Consider the following 15,375-nt stretch of genomic DNA (forward strand, 5'->3'; position numbering starts at 1 on the left):
AATCGAACTGGTCCGTGTCTTTGGTGTAGCGGTCGCTCCAGTAGGTGGCTTTCCCGTAGGGCGTCGAGGCGGTGCCCACGAGGTTCTCGACGCCGGAGCGGTCCATCTTGTCGTCTCTTGCCGGGTGCTTTTCTCAGCGGGTTTGGCGCCCGCCCCAGTCGAGAATCGACGAGATCGTTTGTGGAGATTTAAGCGGCGACAACCTCGCCATCTGCGCGGCCGTTTGTGACTCGATCTGGGCGTGCGACCCGTAACTGCGGCTCTGCTTCCGCGCACGACCCCCTCCCATCGCCTTCAAACCAGACTCCCCCAAAAAAACACAAATCGCATCGCCCCCCTGCTTTGGAAATCCACAAACAAGAGCCGAACGCAAAAACACGATCGGAAAGCGATGAACTGGAGCTCGAGCCTTCAGACCATGCCTTCGGCGTCGCCGACGAACCGGCCGTTGCACAACTACCCGCCGGCGCACGGGTTCCACCCCCACGACACGGAGATCGTCCTCTCGTCCGTCGGTGCGCCGCACCGGCTGGCCGCGGCCGCGGCCGAGCACCGGCACCTGCACAACACGACGCCCTGCAACACGCAGGAGTCCGACGAGATGATGGACCACGACCTCGCCCTGCGCCGGCACCCGGGCCTCGCGCTCCGGGAGCAGCTCGGCGGACCCGCGGGCGCGGGCCTCCCGCGGCTGACCATGGGCGAGCAGCTCGGCTGGCCCACGTCCTCCGCCATGGTCCCCTTCGACCGCTGGGCCGCCGCGCAGCCGCCGCTCCCGAACGTCACGAACGCCGCGTCGCGGCGGCGGCGCCGCGACGAGGGCGACCTCCTGCCGGAGAAGCGGCGGCGCTACGACGACGGCGACTCCATGGACGCGGAGCTGTCCAACGACGGCCTGGAGAACGAGGCGCCCGTCCACGAGCTCATCGAGAACCGCCACTTCCCGGGCGCGCCCAACGGCGGCATCCGGGAAGTGCCGGCCGGCGGCGCGGTTCCGGCGTTCGTGCCGAACGCGCAGCCGGCCTTCGTGCCCTGGAACCCGTGGCAGCCCGACGCCGTGCAGAACCCCTGGTCCAAGAACTGCCGGCCCTACTAGGACGTCCTAAGACGCAAGACTCCTTTAAGTCCGAACCATCGGTCGCCAGCTCAGTCGTCCCGCCACGAGCGCCACAGTCGCCACTGGCACAGCGACGTCGGCGCTCGTGGCGGGGCTCGCGGTGGCGGAACTTATGAGGTCCTGATTTGGGACGCTCTAGTAGGGGAACGGGGCGTTGAAGAGCGCCTCGCAGCCCTCCGGGATGTCCTCGGCGCCGCGGCAGATCTGGAGCGCGCGCGTGACGCGAGAGCCCAGGAACGGCGCGAGCGCGCGGACGCCCTTGTCATCAGCATAGGTGAAGTTTTTCACGGCATCCATGGTGATCACGGGGCTTTCCTCGTCGTCTTCATCGCAGAGCGTGAACCAGAACATGTCGCGGCGGCTGCTCGAGAACCAGTCCGAGTGCTCCCAACCGCCCCCGAAGACCTCATTCGCTTGAGAGTATGACTCGCAGCGCGATGCTTCGCAGCACTTGATGTAACACAGGCGCAGCACTAGAAGCATGGCGGGCGAGCAGCGGTGCGTGTCATTCATCGCTCCCCAATACCACATGTGTTCATTCTCTGGAAAGCCCTCGAAATCATAATACCCGCTGAATCTCACGTCGCGGTTCCTCAAAGTGTACCCTTTGCCGAACGACTGCGGGCACGCGCGAACTTCGCGGCAGACGTCAGATTGCCAGGTGACCATCTCGGAGACGCGCTGGATTGGAGCAACTTCGCGCCAGGCGGCGACGCCGGCCTCCCACATCGCCTCGCTCACCCAGATGTTTTTCAGGCAGCCCTCGCGAGTTTGCCAAGGACACTTGCGCAGCTTCTCGGCGATCATTTCCTCCGTCATGGGGATGTACGTCGCGTGGTAGTTCTCGATCATGTAGTCGTAGCGCGGGTCGTAGCCGGTCCCCTTGTAGTACTGTTCCGCGTCCTTCTCGGGATCGTACTCCAAGTTGCCCACCGAAAGGAGCGGAAATGCGACGTCGAGCGCGTCCGCCGCAGCCAGCCAACGTGCGCGCAGCGGCCCCTCTACATTCATGGCATACGTCCGCTCCGATGCCAAGGCGAAGCGAGCCAGGGTCTCGCAGTCGAAATGCTCGCAAAGAACCTCGGCGTGCGCCTCGACGAAGTCCAAGAACGCCGAAGCCTTCGCACCACGGGTGCGGGGCGCCATACGGGGCGGCGGCGGATGTCAACGCGCTCGGTGCACGCCTCGAGATTTTGAAATTACCCGAGCAACAAGAATCGCCAAGGCCGGCCCAATCCGTTCATCCCGAGTGGTCGGCAGCGATACAGCTGTAGGAGCTGTACTAGGAGTGTAGACGCGGTTGTTACATTGTCCGGCTACCTACTGGAATCTCAACCGCGGCGCTCGGCCTCTGCCGCGTGGCGCTCGCGGGCCAGCGCGACGGCGCCGTCGCGCTCGCGTGCGCGGCGCACGCGACCCAGGGCGAGCCCGCGCGGGCGGCGTGGGGCGCGGCGACGTCGGCGCTCGTGGCGGGGCTCGCGGTCGCGGAACTACTTAGGAGGTCCTAACTAGGACTAGGCAGGTGGTCGCGCTGACCACGGTCTATCTCTTGCCATTCTCGAAGGACATCAATGGCATCCTCCTGGCCCTTGGCGGCCGCACGCACGAACCAGCGTTTGGCTTCGTTAACGTCCTCGGGGACTCCATCGCCCTTCGCATAGCAGAGTCCCACATTGAGCTCGGCTTCCGTGAGACCCTGTTCGGCGGCGAGTTTGTAGTAGCGGAAAGCTTCCGCAGCTTTCTGGAGAGCCTCGGCATGGTTCGGTGACTCCTCAATCTCCACGCGCAGCATATTCGCGTAGTTCTGCTGCCCCCAATGAGAGCCCTGATCGGCGGCCATGAGATACAGCTGCAGCGCTTTTGACCAGTCCATCTTCTTGACACCTTCTCCTTGCTGGTACCGGAGCCCAAGAGCGACCATCGCCTCCACGCAACCGAGCTCGACGGATCGTTTGAAAAATTTCACAGCCTTCCTTGCAGATCTCTCACAGCCCAACGCGCCATCCATATACATCTTTCCCATATGATAGATAGCTTCCGGCACTTCATTCTGTACGTGGCGGCGGATGTGCACTAAGTATGCCGCATTGGTCCTGTAAGGTGGCGCCCGACAGAGAGGACAGGGCTCAACGCCCATCTTTTCCATGCACGGCTTGCAGACTCTCCGACAGCAACAAATACGAAGCACGAAAGGATCATTCACGTCCCACTCCTCGAGGCAGATCGGGCACCGCGACCCGAAACGCGCCGACGTCGGCTCCGGCTCCGGGTTCGCCTCGCGCCGCGCGCGAGCCGCCTCGTGCTCCGCGGCGATGCGCGCGCGAACCTCGTCGGCGTGCGACCGCGGCGCGGGGCCGTAGACCGGGGGCGACGGCGGGGACGGCGGCGCTTCCGCCCGCGCCGCCTCCGCCGCGCGCTCGGCTCGAATCTTCTTGCACGCCTTGCGGTGCCCGCGATCGCGCCAGTCGATTCTTTGACAGTCCGTCGAGCAGTACCTGTGACGGGACGCGTCGGGCCACCCCCGGCCCCATCGCGCGCGTCGGCGCCGGGCGCTACTGCGTCGTGCCGCACGGGCAATTCAGCAAGGTCTTCGGCTTCACTCCGCAGATCGTGCAGGTCAGTCGAAGCTGCAGTGCTTTCGCCCGGGCCTTCTTGGCCTCGTACTCCTTCTGTTTCTCGACGTACTCTTGCTTCATCTCGAACGATCGTCGACGGGGCGGTGGCGAATTGCGGCGGCGAATTGTGGGCGGGCCGGGTCGATCGGTCTCCTTGTGGATGCTCGCCAAGCCGAGCGTAAGCCGCCTGGGAGAGGTTGGGAGGCCAACTCCCGGACCCGCTACCACCGCCTCTAAAAAAAACACGGAACTCATCGTTGACCTTACACGGGGATGGGATCCGGGTAGAGCTTGAAGGTCGCCGCCATGGTCGCCCGGAGGCCGTCGTCGAAGGGGTCGTCGTCCGGGAAGGGCTCGTCGCCGAGCGTCGCGTCGTCGTCCGAGTCCGGCGCCGCGGCGGCCGCGCACTCGGGCTTGCGCGCGTGGCGCGGGTAGGCCGACGACGCCGGCCGCGCCGCGGCCGCGGCGACGCGCCCCCCCGACAGCGCCGCGTCGAGCGCGCGCTGCCAGCGCTTGGCGGTTTTGGCGTTCGTGGCCTCGTGGCGCGCGTCCAACTTGAGCTTCTGCTTCGCGAGCGCGCGCTTCGCGTTCTTGGACCACTCGGCCTTGACCTTGCGGAGCCAGGCGGCGCAGCGCTCGCGCAGCTTGAGGAGCGTCGCCGCGTGCGTCGCGTCGCGGTCCGCCAGTTCCTTGGCCGCGTCGCGCTTCGCCTGCTCGACGTCGCGCATCACGGAGCGGATCCGCGCGTCGTGGTCCCGCAGCTTCGCCGCGCAGTCGCGCTCGCCGTCGGCGCGCGCGCGGCGGTGCTGCTCGCAGCGCCGGCGCTCGTCCTCGAACGCGTCGCGGAGCTCGAGCGACTGAGTGCGCCAGTAGTCGAGCTCGCGCGCCGGGGCCGCCGGCGGCGGCGTCGACGGCGGCGCGCCCGGCGCCGCGCCGTAGGACGGCGCCGGCGACGCGCCGCGCGCGTAGGGCGACGCGGCGTAGGACGCGTAGGACGCGCCCGCGGACGGCGGGTAGGCCGGGTACGCGCCGGGCGGCCCCGCGGCCGCGAGGCCCTCGGGCGTCGACCCGAGCGTCGGCCCGCCGACGTAGGGCGGCGGCGGCGTCCGCGGGCTGACGACGCGCGCCGGCGCCTGGGCGAGGAGCTCGTCGCGCGTCACGCGGAGGCCGACGGCGGACTTGGCGAGGACGTCGCGGTCGTCGGCGCTGTGGAGCGCCACGGTGGACGCGACGGCGTCGACGGCGTCCGCGGCGCCCGCGACGGCGTCGGCCGCCGCGCGCCGCGCGTCGTCGGCGGACCGCGCCGCGTCCGCGAAGACGCGCCGCGTCGCCGCGTCGCGGCGGCGCGCGACGTCGAGCGCCAAGGGGTCGCCGCCGAGGTCGTCGCCGCCGTCGAGCGCCGCGAGGACGCACCGCGCGCGCGAGTCCGCGGCGGCGAGGGCCGCCGCGCTCTCGACGGCGCGCGCGGCCTCGGCCCGGCGCCGCCTCTCGCGCTCGGCCTCGAGGTCCGCGCGCGCGGCCTTGGCGCTCTGCGCCGCTTCGCGGACCATGGCCCCGAGCTGGCCCACGTAGGCCTCGGGCGGCGCCGCGCCCGTCGCCAGCGCGACGCGCGACGACGGGTCCCGGGGCGCGTCGACGTCGAGGGCCGCGGCCTCCCACACCGCGAAGACGCGGCTCTTGAAGTCGGTCTGCGCGTGGCTGACGCAGGACTCGGCCTCGGCGGTCTTGAGCGTCGCCGCGGCGGCCTTGGAGCTCGCGTCCTCGCAGGCCGCGGCCGCGGACGCGCAGCAGGCCGCGGCGTTGGCCTCGGCGCGGCGCGTGCGCTGCTCGAGCGCCGTCACGGTCGCGGACCAGCGCTCCTCGACGACGCTCAGCTGCGCCTCGTAGTCGCGCGACACGTGCTCCAGCTCCTCGGCCTTGGCGTCGCGGACGCGCTCGAGCTCCCGTTCCAAAGACCGCGTGCCGGCCTCGCGCTGCTCGCGCTTCGCGGCGTCGCGCTCCCGCCGGAGCGTCGCCTCCAGCTCGCCCTTGGCCTTCGACCGCGCGGCGTCTAACGCCGCAGCGTGCTGGACGCCGAGCGCGGCGACGGCGACGGCGTGCGACTTCTCGAGCGACGCGACCGCGGCGCCGTGGGCCTTGTCGGACCGGGCCAGGGCGCGCTTCACGGCCTTGTCGATGGCGTCGCCGAGCGACGTCGCCGACAGCGACAACTTGGTCGCGAGCTCCGCGTCCTTCTCCGCGAGGCACGCGGCCAGCGACGTGTCGTGGTTCGCCTGCAAGCGCAGCGCGACGGCCCTTTCCGCGTCCCGCACGGCCGCCGCCTTCTCCTTGTCGCACTCCGCGCGCGTCAATTCGACGGCGCGCGCGACCTCGGTCAACGCCTCCGACTTCTCGCCCTCGCACTCGCGGCGCGTCCACTCGACGGCCTCCGCGACGGCCTGGGCCTGGATGTCCTCGTAGGCCTGGCGGTGGAGCTCCAGCGTCGCCGCGCACTCCTGCTCCTTGGTCCGTACGTCCTCCGCGAGCGCCTCGCAGCGGAGCCGCCAAGAAGCGGCCTCGCGGTCGACGCGCGCCGCGTAGGTCTTCTCCAACTCGCCGCAGGTCCGCTCGAGGACCTCCGGCAGCGTCGGCGACCCCGCGCCGGCCCGCGCGGCCTCGAGGCGCGCCTCGGCGACGCCCTCGGCGCGCGCGACGTCGACGCGGGCCGCGACCTCCGACTCCGCGGCCTTCAACTTCGCCTCGAAGCGCTGCGTCACGAGGCCCACCTCGCGGCGCGCGGCCTGCAGCGCGTCGCCGTGGTCGACCTTGAGCGCCTCGACCTCCGTCTCGTAGTTGCCCTTGAGCGAGTCGAGCGACGACGCGTGGGCCTCGAGCTTCTCGTCCATGAGCGACACGGCCGCGGCGTGCTCCCGCTTGAGCGTCTCGACGTGCGCCGCGTGCGACGCCTCGAGCTCGCCGACGCGCGCCTCGTGCGACGCGTGGAGCGACGACTTGGCGCGCTCCGCGTCGTCGGCCTTGGCCTTCGCGCGATGCAGGACGCGGTCGTGGTCCTCGCGGAGGTGCGCGAGCGCGACGGCCTTGTCCTCGCGCGCCTCCGCGAGCGCGGCGGCGACGCGGCCGCGCTCCGCGGCGACGCGCACGGCCGCGGCGGCGACGGCGCCGGCGACGCGCGCGTCGAGGCCCCGCTCGAACTCCAAACCCGCGGACTCGATGGCGGCGCGGCAGGTCTCGAGCTCCTCCTTGCAGCGCGCGGCCTTGGCCCGCTCGTCGTCGCGCGCGGCCTCGACGGCGGCGGCGATGGCCTCGTTGGCGACCGTGAGCTCGCGGAGGACCTCGTGCTTGTCGTCCTTGGACGCCTCGAGCTCCTCGGCGTGCGCTTTGCGGACCTTGGCGACGGCCTGCTCGACCTCGGCCCACTTGATCAAATCGAGCTCGGATCGTAAATCGGTGACGACGCGCGCCGTGTCCGCGGCGGCCGCCGCGCGGCACCGCGAGAGCTCGCGGTCGAGCTCCAAAGCCGCGAGGTCCGCGCGCTCGGCCTCGCGCGCCTCGAAGCGCGCCGTCGTCGCCTCGTTGGCCTTGGAAACGGCGTCGACGACGGCCTGGGCCGTCGCCGCCGCGAGCCTGCCGTCCTGCGCGTCGAGCGCGACCCTGGCGTCGACCTCGGCGTCGGACGTCGCGCGCGCGACGGCCGCGTCGACGGCGGCGGCCTTCTCCGCCTCGAGCTGCGACACGAGGCCCTCGACGGCCTCGACGGATCGCATGGACTCGCACTTGCGTCGGGCGTCGTCGCGCGCGCGCGCCGCCTCCGCGAGTTGCGACCGGAGGTCGACCTGGGCGGCGCGGCTCTGGGCCAGCGCCGTCTCCCGCGCGCCTAAAGCCGCCTCGAGCGCGGCCTGCTTGGACGACGCGGCCTCGAGGGCCGCCTGCTGGAACGCGAGGGCCTCGTCCTTGACGGCGACGTCCGCGGAGCGGCTCAGGGACGCCGACTTGGCCTCCTCCGTGGCGACGCGCAGCGCGCGCTCGAGCCGCGCGCCGTCGACCTTGCAGGCCTCGAGCGACGCCTCGAGCTCGCCGATGGTGTCGTCCTTGGCCCGCGCGAGCTCGGAACTGAACGCCGCGTCCTCGCCCTGGCGCGCCCCGAGCGCGGCGAACGCCGCGGCGCCCGCGGCCGCCGCGGCGTCGCCGGAGCGGACGGCCGCCGCGAGGTCCGCGGCGGCGGCGGCGGCGCCCGCGGCCGCGCGGGCCTCGGCGCGGTACTGCTTGGCGACGACGAGCGCCTCGAGCTCCTCGACGCGCGCCGCGGCGCCCGCGAGCGTCGTCCGGGCCTCGGCGGCGTCGCCGTCGGCCGCGGCGAGCGCGTCGGCGACGGCCGCGGCCGTGGCCGCCTCGAGCGCGTCGACCGCCGCCGCGCGGTCCGACGCCGCGGCCTCGCGCGCGGCCTCCAAAGCCTCGGCGTGGGCGGCCTCGGCGTCCTCGAGGGCCCGCTGGGCCGCCGCCAAAGCCTCGGCGTGCGCGGCCTCGGCCTCCTCGTGGGCCTTCTGGGCCGCCTCGAAGGCCTCGGCGAACGCGGCCTCGGAGTGGGCCTTCTGGGCCGCCTCCAGCGCCTCGGCGTGGGCGGCCTCGGCGTCGTCGCGGGCCTTCCGGGCGGCCTCCAACGCCTCGGCGTGCGCGGCCTCGGCGGCCTCGCGGCTCTCGCGCGCGTGTTCCAAGGCCGCGACGTGCGCTTCCGCGGCCTCGCGGTGGCTCCGCCGCGCCTCTTCCAGCGCCTCGCCGTGGGCCGCCTCGGCCTCCTCGCGGCAGCGCTTCGCGTCCTCGAGGGCGCGGCGGTCGCGCGCCGCGTCGGCCCGCGAGGCCTCGCGGTCGGCCTCGGCGTCGCCCAGCTCCCGCGTCAGCCGCGCGGCCATCTCCTCGAGCTTCGACCGCTCCATGTCGGCCTCCGCCGCGTGGGACGCGGCCGTGGACTCGAGCTGGGCCGCGAGGTGCGTCCGCGCCTCGACCTCGAGGGCGAGGGCCGCGGACGCGCGCGCGGCGACGGCGTCCGCGGCGTCGGAGAAGCGCAACGCCTCCGCGCGGTCCGCGGCGGCCGTCGCGGCCTCGGCCATGGTCGCGTCGATCTCGGCGCGCAGCGTCGCGTTGGCCGCCTCGACGTCGTGGTTCCTCGACCGCAGGGACCGCGTCTCCTCCGCGCGCGCGTCGCGCTCGGACGTGAGCGCGGCGGCGAGCGAATTCGCCTCGAAGGACGCCTCCGCGTGGAGCTGGCGCAGCCCCGCCAGCTCCTCGCGCTCGACCTTGGCCACGGCGGCGCCGAGCTGCGACTTCTCCGCGGCGTAGGACCGGCCGAGCTTGTCGAGCTCGTCGCGGAGCCTCGCGTTTTCGGACGCGGCCAGCGACGCCTCGCGCTTCCGCTCCTCGGACAGGCGCCGCAGCGCCTCCTCGGCGGCCTTGAGGCGCTCGCGCTGCTCGCGGCGGCGGCTCGACGTGGCCTTGTGGGCGTCGATGGCGTCCTTGGCCTCGTCGAGCCGCGCGGGCCGCGCGTCGCGCGCCTTCTCCGGCGTCGGCACCAAATAGTCGTCGAAGACGGACGCGTCGTCGTCGTCGGCCGCCGCGGGCCGCGGGCTCGCCGTCGACGACGACGACCGCGGCGACCCCTCGGGCGACGGCGCGACGGCGAAGGGCAGGATGGCCGCGGCGATGTCGTCGTCGACGGGCGCGTCCAAATCGACGCCGACGGGTCCGCGGACGCCGCCGCGGTCGCTCCGGACGCGCTGCGCGAGCTTCGCCTCGAGCTTCTCCGCGCGGCGCTCTGAGGTTTGGAGCTCGTCGCGCACGGTTTCGAGGGCGGCGTCGCGCCGGGCGACCTCGCCCAGCAAAGTTTCTTTTTCTTCCGCGGCGTCGGTCAACCGCGCTTCTAGAGCGGCGACGGTCTCTTCTAAAGACCCGACGGCCGCGTCGCGGTCCCGCGCCGCCTCCAACGTCGCCGCCGCGGCCTGGGCGAGCACGGCCTCGAGCTTCTCGGCGTGGTCCGTCTCGCGGGCCTTGGCGACGGCCTCGAGCGTCGCCTTCTCGAGGAGCCACGCGGCCTCCTTCTCGCGGAGCGCGGACGCGACGGTCGCGTCCTCGCGCTCGAGGTCGTCGACGAGCGACGCGGCGTTGTTGTCGAGGGAGTTCTTGAGCGCCAGGATCTGGAGCTCGTCCTGGCGGCCCTTGAACTCGTAGTCCTTCAACTTGGCGGCCGCGCGCGCGGCCCAGCGCCGGAGCTCGCCGAGCTCCGCGGGCGGCGGCGGCGCCTCGTCGCCGCTGTCGTCGTCGCTCATGACGAAGCCGCCGGCGTCGCCGGCGAAGAGCGCGCGCGCCGGCCCGTCCTCGGGCGACACGCGCGTCGGCGCGCGGCCGCCGCGGCCGGGCGAATCGGCCGCCGGCGCGCCGCCCTCCGTCGACGGGCTCACGCGGAGGAAGGACGCCCGCTGGCTCGACGCCGCCGTGAGCACCGACGCCTCCTCCCAGCCCGCGGGGTGCGCCTCCTCGACGCTCAGCGACGCGTCCGCGAGGAGCGCGTCGAGGGCGCTGCCGAGGCCCAGGTCCTGCGCGCCGGCGTCGTAGTCCATCGCTGCCGCCGCCTCCGCGCGCGGCGCTTCACGTGTTGCGGGCTTGGGTGCGGTCTAGGCCCTCTTTGGCCTCGCGACCACGAGCAACAGTCGTCGTCGACTCAAATGCGCCGACGACGAGCTCGGAGGTTTTGGCGCCGACTTGGGAGAGGATTTTGAAGTGGCGGTGAAGCCCATGATGCACTGCTCTCAGAGGTCGCCGCCGCCGCCGGCGCGCGCGCCGCCGCCGTCGTCGACCACGTGCCGATGCGCCTCGCGACGCGGCGCACGCTGCCGCAAGGCATCACAGCGCTCCTCGCGCTGACGTCGCCCTTCGCGCCGCCCGGCAACGCCGCGAGCTTCCAGAAGGACGTCGTCGTAAGGGTGCTCGACGACGACAAGGTGAAGCTCGAGGCGCTGGGCACGGTGCAGCTCGCGGGCATCCGCACGCCGACGCGCGGCGTGCCCGACTGCTACGCGCGCGTGCCCTTCGTGCGCGCGCGCGCGCTGCTGCCGCGCGGCGCGCGGGTCGGCGTGAGCTTCGTCGAGGGCGGCGGCGCGGAGATCCAATTGGCGGACGGCACGTCGGTCAACGCGGCGCTCGTCCGCGAGGGCTACGCGAAGCGGCGGCTGCGGAAGAACGACGACGACGCGCTCGCGTCGGCGCTCGCGCGCGCCGAGGCCGCGGCGAAGCGCGAAGGCGCGGGCATCTGGACGACGTGCGAGGCCGACAGAGAGGTCGCGCGGCCGACCTTCGTCGCGACCTTCGACGACGTCGACTTCAAGCCGGCGCCCGCGAAGGACTTTGGCGACGCGCCGACGGTCGTGCGGAGCTGCGCGGATTTTTCCGCCTACGAGGACGCGCTCGCCATCTTCGAGCGCGGCACGCCCGACGTGCGGCGGCGCCTCGACCGCGACGGCGACGGCGTGCCCTGCCCGGACCTGCCGCACACGACGAACCGGGAGCTCTACCGCTTCAAGAAGCGGCCGCCGTCGTAACTTTAGAAACTCACGTTCGACACGGCGTAGCAGAGGACGCGGTGGACGAGGCAGCGCGGGAGGCGCACGAGGCGGCGGTAGACCGCCTCGGTGCGGTACAGCGGCGGCAGCGGCGCGGCGAGGCGCGCGTGGCCGAGGCTCGCGAGCGCGAAGAGGCGGAAGACGGGCCAGATGAGCCGCTCGCGCCGCTCCGCGTAGGTGGGGACGGCGATCGTGTGGACCCCTTGATGGTTGAGGACGTAGAGCAAACCGCGGTGCTCGTCGAGCGCTAGGCATTCGCAGCGCTCGAGATTGACATCCATCCGCATGATCGCGTACTCATGGTCGGTCTTGACGACTTGATGGACGCAAAGATCGTCGAGATCTTCAGCGAATTGCTTCGGGCCGACCAACCAGCTGCAAATGACATAGATGATGCCGTCAGATGCCACGGCGAGGTCACAGAATTCTCGGCATTGCACGATGAGCGACACCTCCTGTGTACTCATCGACACACGAAGTATTTGACTTTTATTGTACGTAGCAACAATTAGCGAACTTTCGTTTGCGTCGAAGCACATCCAGCGGCAAGAGCCGAAAACGACGTCTTTGCAGAAGGGGCGCGTACGATCAAGCGGGTTTGCCGTCAGAGACCATGGCATCAATGTCCATTTGGAAAATGCACGTGGATTGCAGGAAGTACAAGCTATCCGACGTCGCGGCGAGGGCATTTACACGTCCTTTCACCCGTCGCAGTACCTCGCCGTCGTGGCCGACGAGGATTATCTCGCCCTCGTGGGCGACAAAATAACCGCGCCCTTTCGGGTCGACGACCGCATCCTCAACCTCTGTTTGTCTCAGACTCGTCAAAGAGAACTGCCAAGCTTCCATCGGGATCGAGTCGATACAGCTTCGGACTTTCTATTTGTTCGCTGAAGAAGAGAACGCCACCGCTTGGTAAGGTATTCAAGATTCGAGAATAGTAACTATAATTCCAAACAAATCCGACATCCAACGTCGTCACAGTTCCGAGTGGCGGGTCTCGTCGTCGCGTGCGCGGGCGCAGCGCCGGTGGGCGGCAACCTGGCGCTAATTCATCGCTCGCGTCGCGCGCGCGCGTCTTGGGCGCGCGCATCGACACCGCTAAGTCTTGCGGGCTAAACTGCGGGCGAAGCGGGCCCGCATCGGGCTGCGCCTGTGGCCAAAGTTTGCACCTCCCCTCTCGTTGAACGCAGCCCACGATGATGAGCCTGAGATGCATCGATCGATGACACTCCGAGGCCTCGCGGCGCTGGCCGCCTGCGCCGTCGCAATCGACAACGCATGCAGCATCGACGACGCCTGCGACGACGACGCCGTGCTTATCGACGACGTGCGCGCCTGCGAGCTCGGCGGCCAGTGCGTCGTCCGGTGGCGCGGCGGCGCGTCCTGCGCTGCCATCCGCCTCGAGGTCGCGCGCGGCGACGGCGAGCTGCTCGCCGCCGCGGACTCGCCCAACGACGGCCTCGAGCTCTTCTCCTTCGCCGAGGACTCCGCGCCGGGGCCGCACGTCGTCCGCGTCGCGTGTCGCGACGCCGCCGCGACGGCGCCGTTCGACGTCGTCGCCGCGGCGCCGCGCGTCGCGACGACGTGCCGCACGGACGCGGGCGTCCTCGCGCCCTGCGGCCCCGGCGCCGAGGGCTGCCGCGACGTCGACGGCCCGCGGTTCCACGTCGTCGATCGATCGGGCTGCGCGATCAACGATCCCGCGGCGCCCGCGCGCGACCCGCGGCACGGCGGGTTCCACGTCTTCTACCAGAAGCGCGTCGCGGCGCCGGGCGGCGCCGGCCCCGTCTGGGGCCACGCCGTGAGCGCGGACCTCGTGACCTGGGCGGCGCTGCCCGCGGCGCTGTGGAACGACGGCGGCGACGGCGACGCGGTCCTGACGGGCTCGGCGCTTCCGGGCGACGACCTGAGGCTGCTCTACGCGGCCCGCGCGGCGGCCGGCGCGCCGGTGCACTGGCGCGTCGCGGCGCCCGCGGACGACGCCGACGAGCTCCTCGTCGACTGGCGCAAAGGCGCCGTCGTCGCCGCCGACGCGTCGCGCGACCCGGCGGCGCCGTGGCGCGTCGCCGACGAGTGGCGCACGGTCGCCTACGACGGCATCACCTACGGCTCGACGGACGGCTTCCTCGAAACGTCCTACGCCGTCGGCCGCGAGTTCGGGCCGCGCGCGTGCGAGTGCCCGAGTCTGTTCCCGCTCCCGCGGACCCGGGACGGAGCCGCGGACGCCTCGTGGCCGACGCACGTCTTCAAGCGGAGCTGCCAGGAAAACGACGGCGCCTACGACCAGTGGCGTTTAGGATTTTACGACGCGACGCGTCCGGGCGAGGCCGGCGCGTTCGCGGCGGTTTCCGGGTGGCGCCGCGTCGACGCGGGGTTTTACTACGCGTCCAAGGACGCGGCCGACGGCGACCGGCGCTTCCTCTTCGGCTGGTTGCAGGTGTCGCCGGCGTCGGCCTTGAGCGTCCGCGAGCTCTTCTGGGACCCGGCGACGGGCTACGTGGACCAGTACCCGCTCGCGGAGCTCGACGGCCGGCGCGGCGCGGCGCTCGTCGACGCGACGGCGACGGACGGTCGCAATGTCACGGCGACGCTGCGCCAGTCGGACGTCGTCGCGACCCTCGACGTCGGCGGCGGCCCCTTCTTCGCCGCCGTCGTCCTCGGCCCGACCACATGCACCCTGACGCGGCTCGCGGACCTCTCCGGCGTCGCGTCCGCGCGGTGCTCGAACCCCGTCGCCGGCGACCTCGTCCAGGAGATCCCGCTCCGCGAGAGCACCACCGAGATTCGAGTCCTCACGGACTGGACCTTCCACGAGGTCTTCTTCGCGCGCGGCCGCGCGGCGATGACCGTCGCCGCGGTGCCCGACGACGGCGGCGTCCTCCCGGCGGCGCTTCCGCTGGCCGTCCGCGCGGACGGCTGCGCGGCGCGCGTCCTCGCGTACCCCGTCGCCGACGCCGCGACGACGCCCGAGGACGTCCGATCGAGGCTAAGGCATCACCCTTAGACCGCCGCGCGCTTCAGTTCGACGCCGCCCTCGCGCTCGAAGAAGGACGCCCGGGCCTGTTGCGAGAGCATGGGGTTGTCCGTGATCGTGTGGCCGTCGCTCGGCTGGTCCTCGGGCTCCGCGACGTGCGCGAGGCGCGCGCTGTAGAGCACGGTCACCAGGCCAATCACAACCGGTAAAACCGTCACGACGACCAACGTCGCGCCCATGGCGTCGCGCATGGCGTCGGAGTCGCCCTCGATGTCCACGCGGATCAGCAGCGCGCCGAAGAAGACGAGCATGATGGACCACATGGCCGCCTCCGTGAGCGCGTCGTCCGCGTCGTCGACGAAGGGGCGCGTCGACGCGATGATCTTGATCGACAGCGTCGCGATGGCCCAGCCGACGACGCACTGGAAGGCCGTCCCCGGCTGGACGACGACCATGAGCCCCGTGAGCGACAGGCGCCGCACGGCCTCGAAGCACTCGAAGAACATGTACTCGGGCTCGTAGACCTCGAAGAGGAAGCCGTAAATTTTGATGCGCTCGTCCGCGTCCCTCGCTTCCACGGCCGCCTCCATGGTCTCGAACCCCGGCGGATTGATCGCGGCGCGATGCCGGTAGAGCACGGAGAAGTAGACCGCGGGCACCCCGAAGGGCCAGACGAAGACCATGAGCACGGCGAAGGCGCGCATGAACTCGTACCTGGACGAGTCGCAGGGCAGCGAGAAGTCGTCGCGGAACCAGGTCCTCGAGCCGCCGTATTTTTCGTCGAGCTCGAGGCACGGCCGGAGCGCGCGGAACACCTTCGAGGACACGGCCGGGTAGACGAGGTAGCTCCCGACGAGCGCGATCTGCGTCACGAGCGCGCGGATGCGGAGCCGCTTCTCCAGGGGCAGGGCCTTGTTGCCCCGCACGAAGGCGAAGTAGCCGAGCCACAGCGCGCATATGACGCCGAGCGGGAAGTTTCCCGTGAGCAGCAGCTCGCGGACGAAGCTCACGTCCGCGACGCACGCCAGAGGCACGAGGCGCACGAGGTCCAGGTTCGCC

General features: G+C 71.4%; 2 protein-coding genes across 2 annotated transcripts; one reads left to right on the forward strand and one right to left on the reverse strand.

The window, feature by feature from the left end:
- Window positions 1-2,663: 2,663 nt before the first annotated feature.
- AURANDRAFT_16015 (hypothetical protein) lies at window positions 2,664-3,155 on the reverse strand (the record flags this gene model as incomplete). The annotated part of the gene is made up of 2 exons (XM_009039157.1): window positions 2,664-2,867; window positions 3,000-3,155. Coding segments are annotated over 2 exons (360 nt in total), but the record flags the coding sequence as incomplete, so codon positions are not given.
- Window positions 3,156-10,586: 7,431 nt separating this feature from the next.
- AURANDRAFT_64461 (expressed protein) lies at window positions 10,587-11,318 on the forward strand (the record flags this gene model as incomplete). The annotated part of the gene is made up of 1 exon (XM_009039014.1): window positions 10,587-11,318. One exon carries the CDS (start codon window positions 10,587-10,589, stop codon window positions 11,316-11,318), a length of 732 nt encoding a protein of 243 aa, XP_009037262.1.
- Between the last annotated feature and the right edge of the window lie 4,057 nt (window positions 11,319-15,375).

The sequence above is a fragment of the Aureococcus anophagefferens genome, assembly GCF_000186865.1.
Source record: "Aureococcus anophagefferens unplaced genomic scaffold AURANscaffold_10, whole genome shotgun sequence".
NCBI classification, from domain to species: Eukaryota; class Pelagophyceae; order Pelagomonadales; family Pelagomonadaceae; genus Aureococcus; species Aureococcus anophagefferens.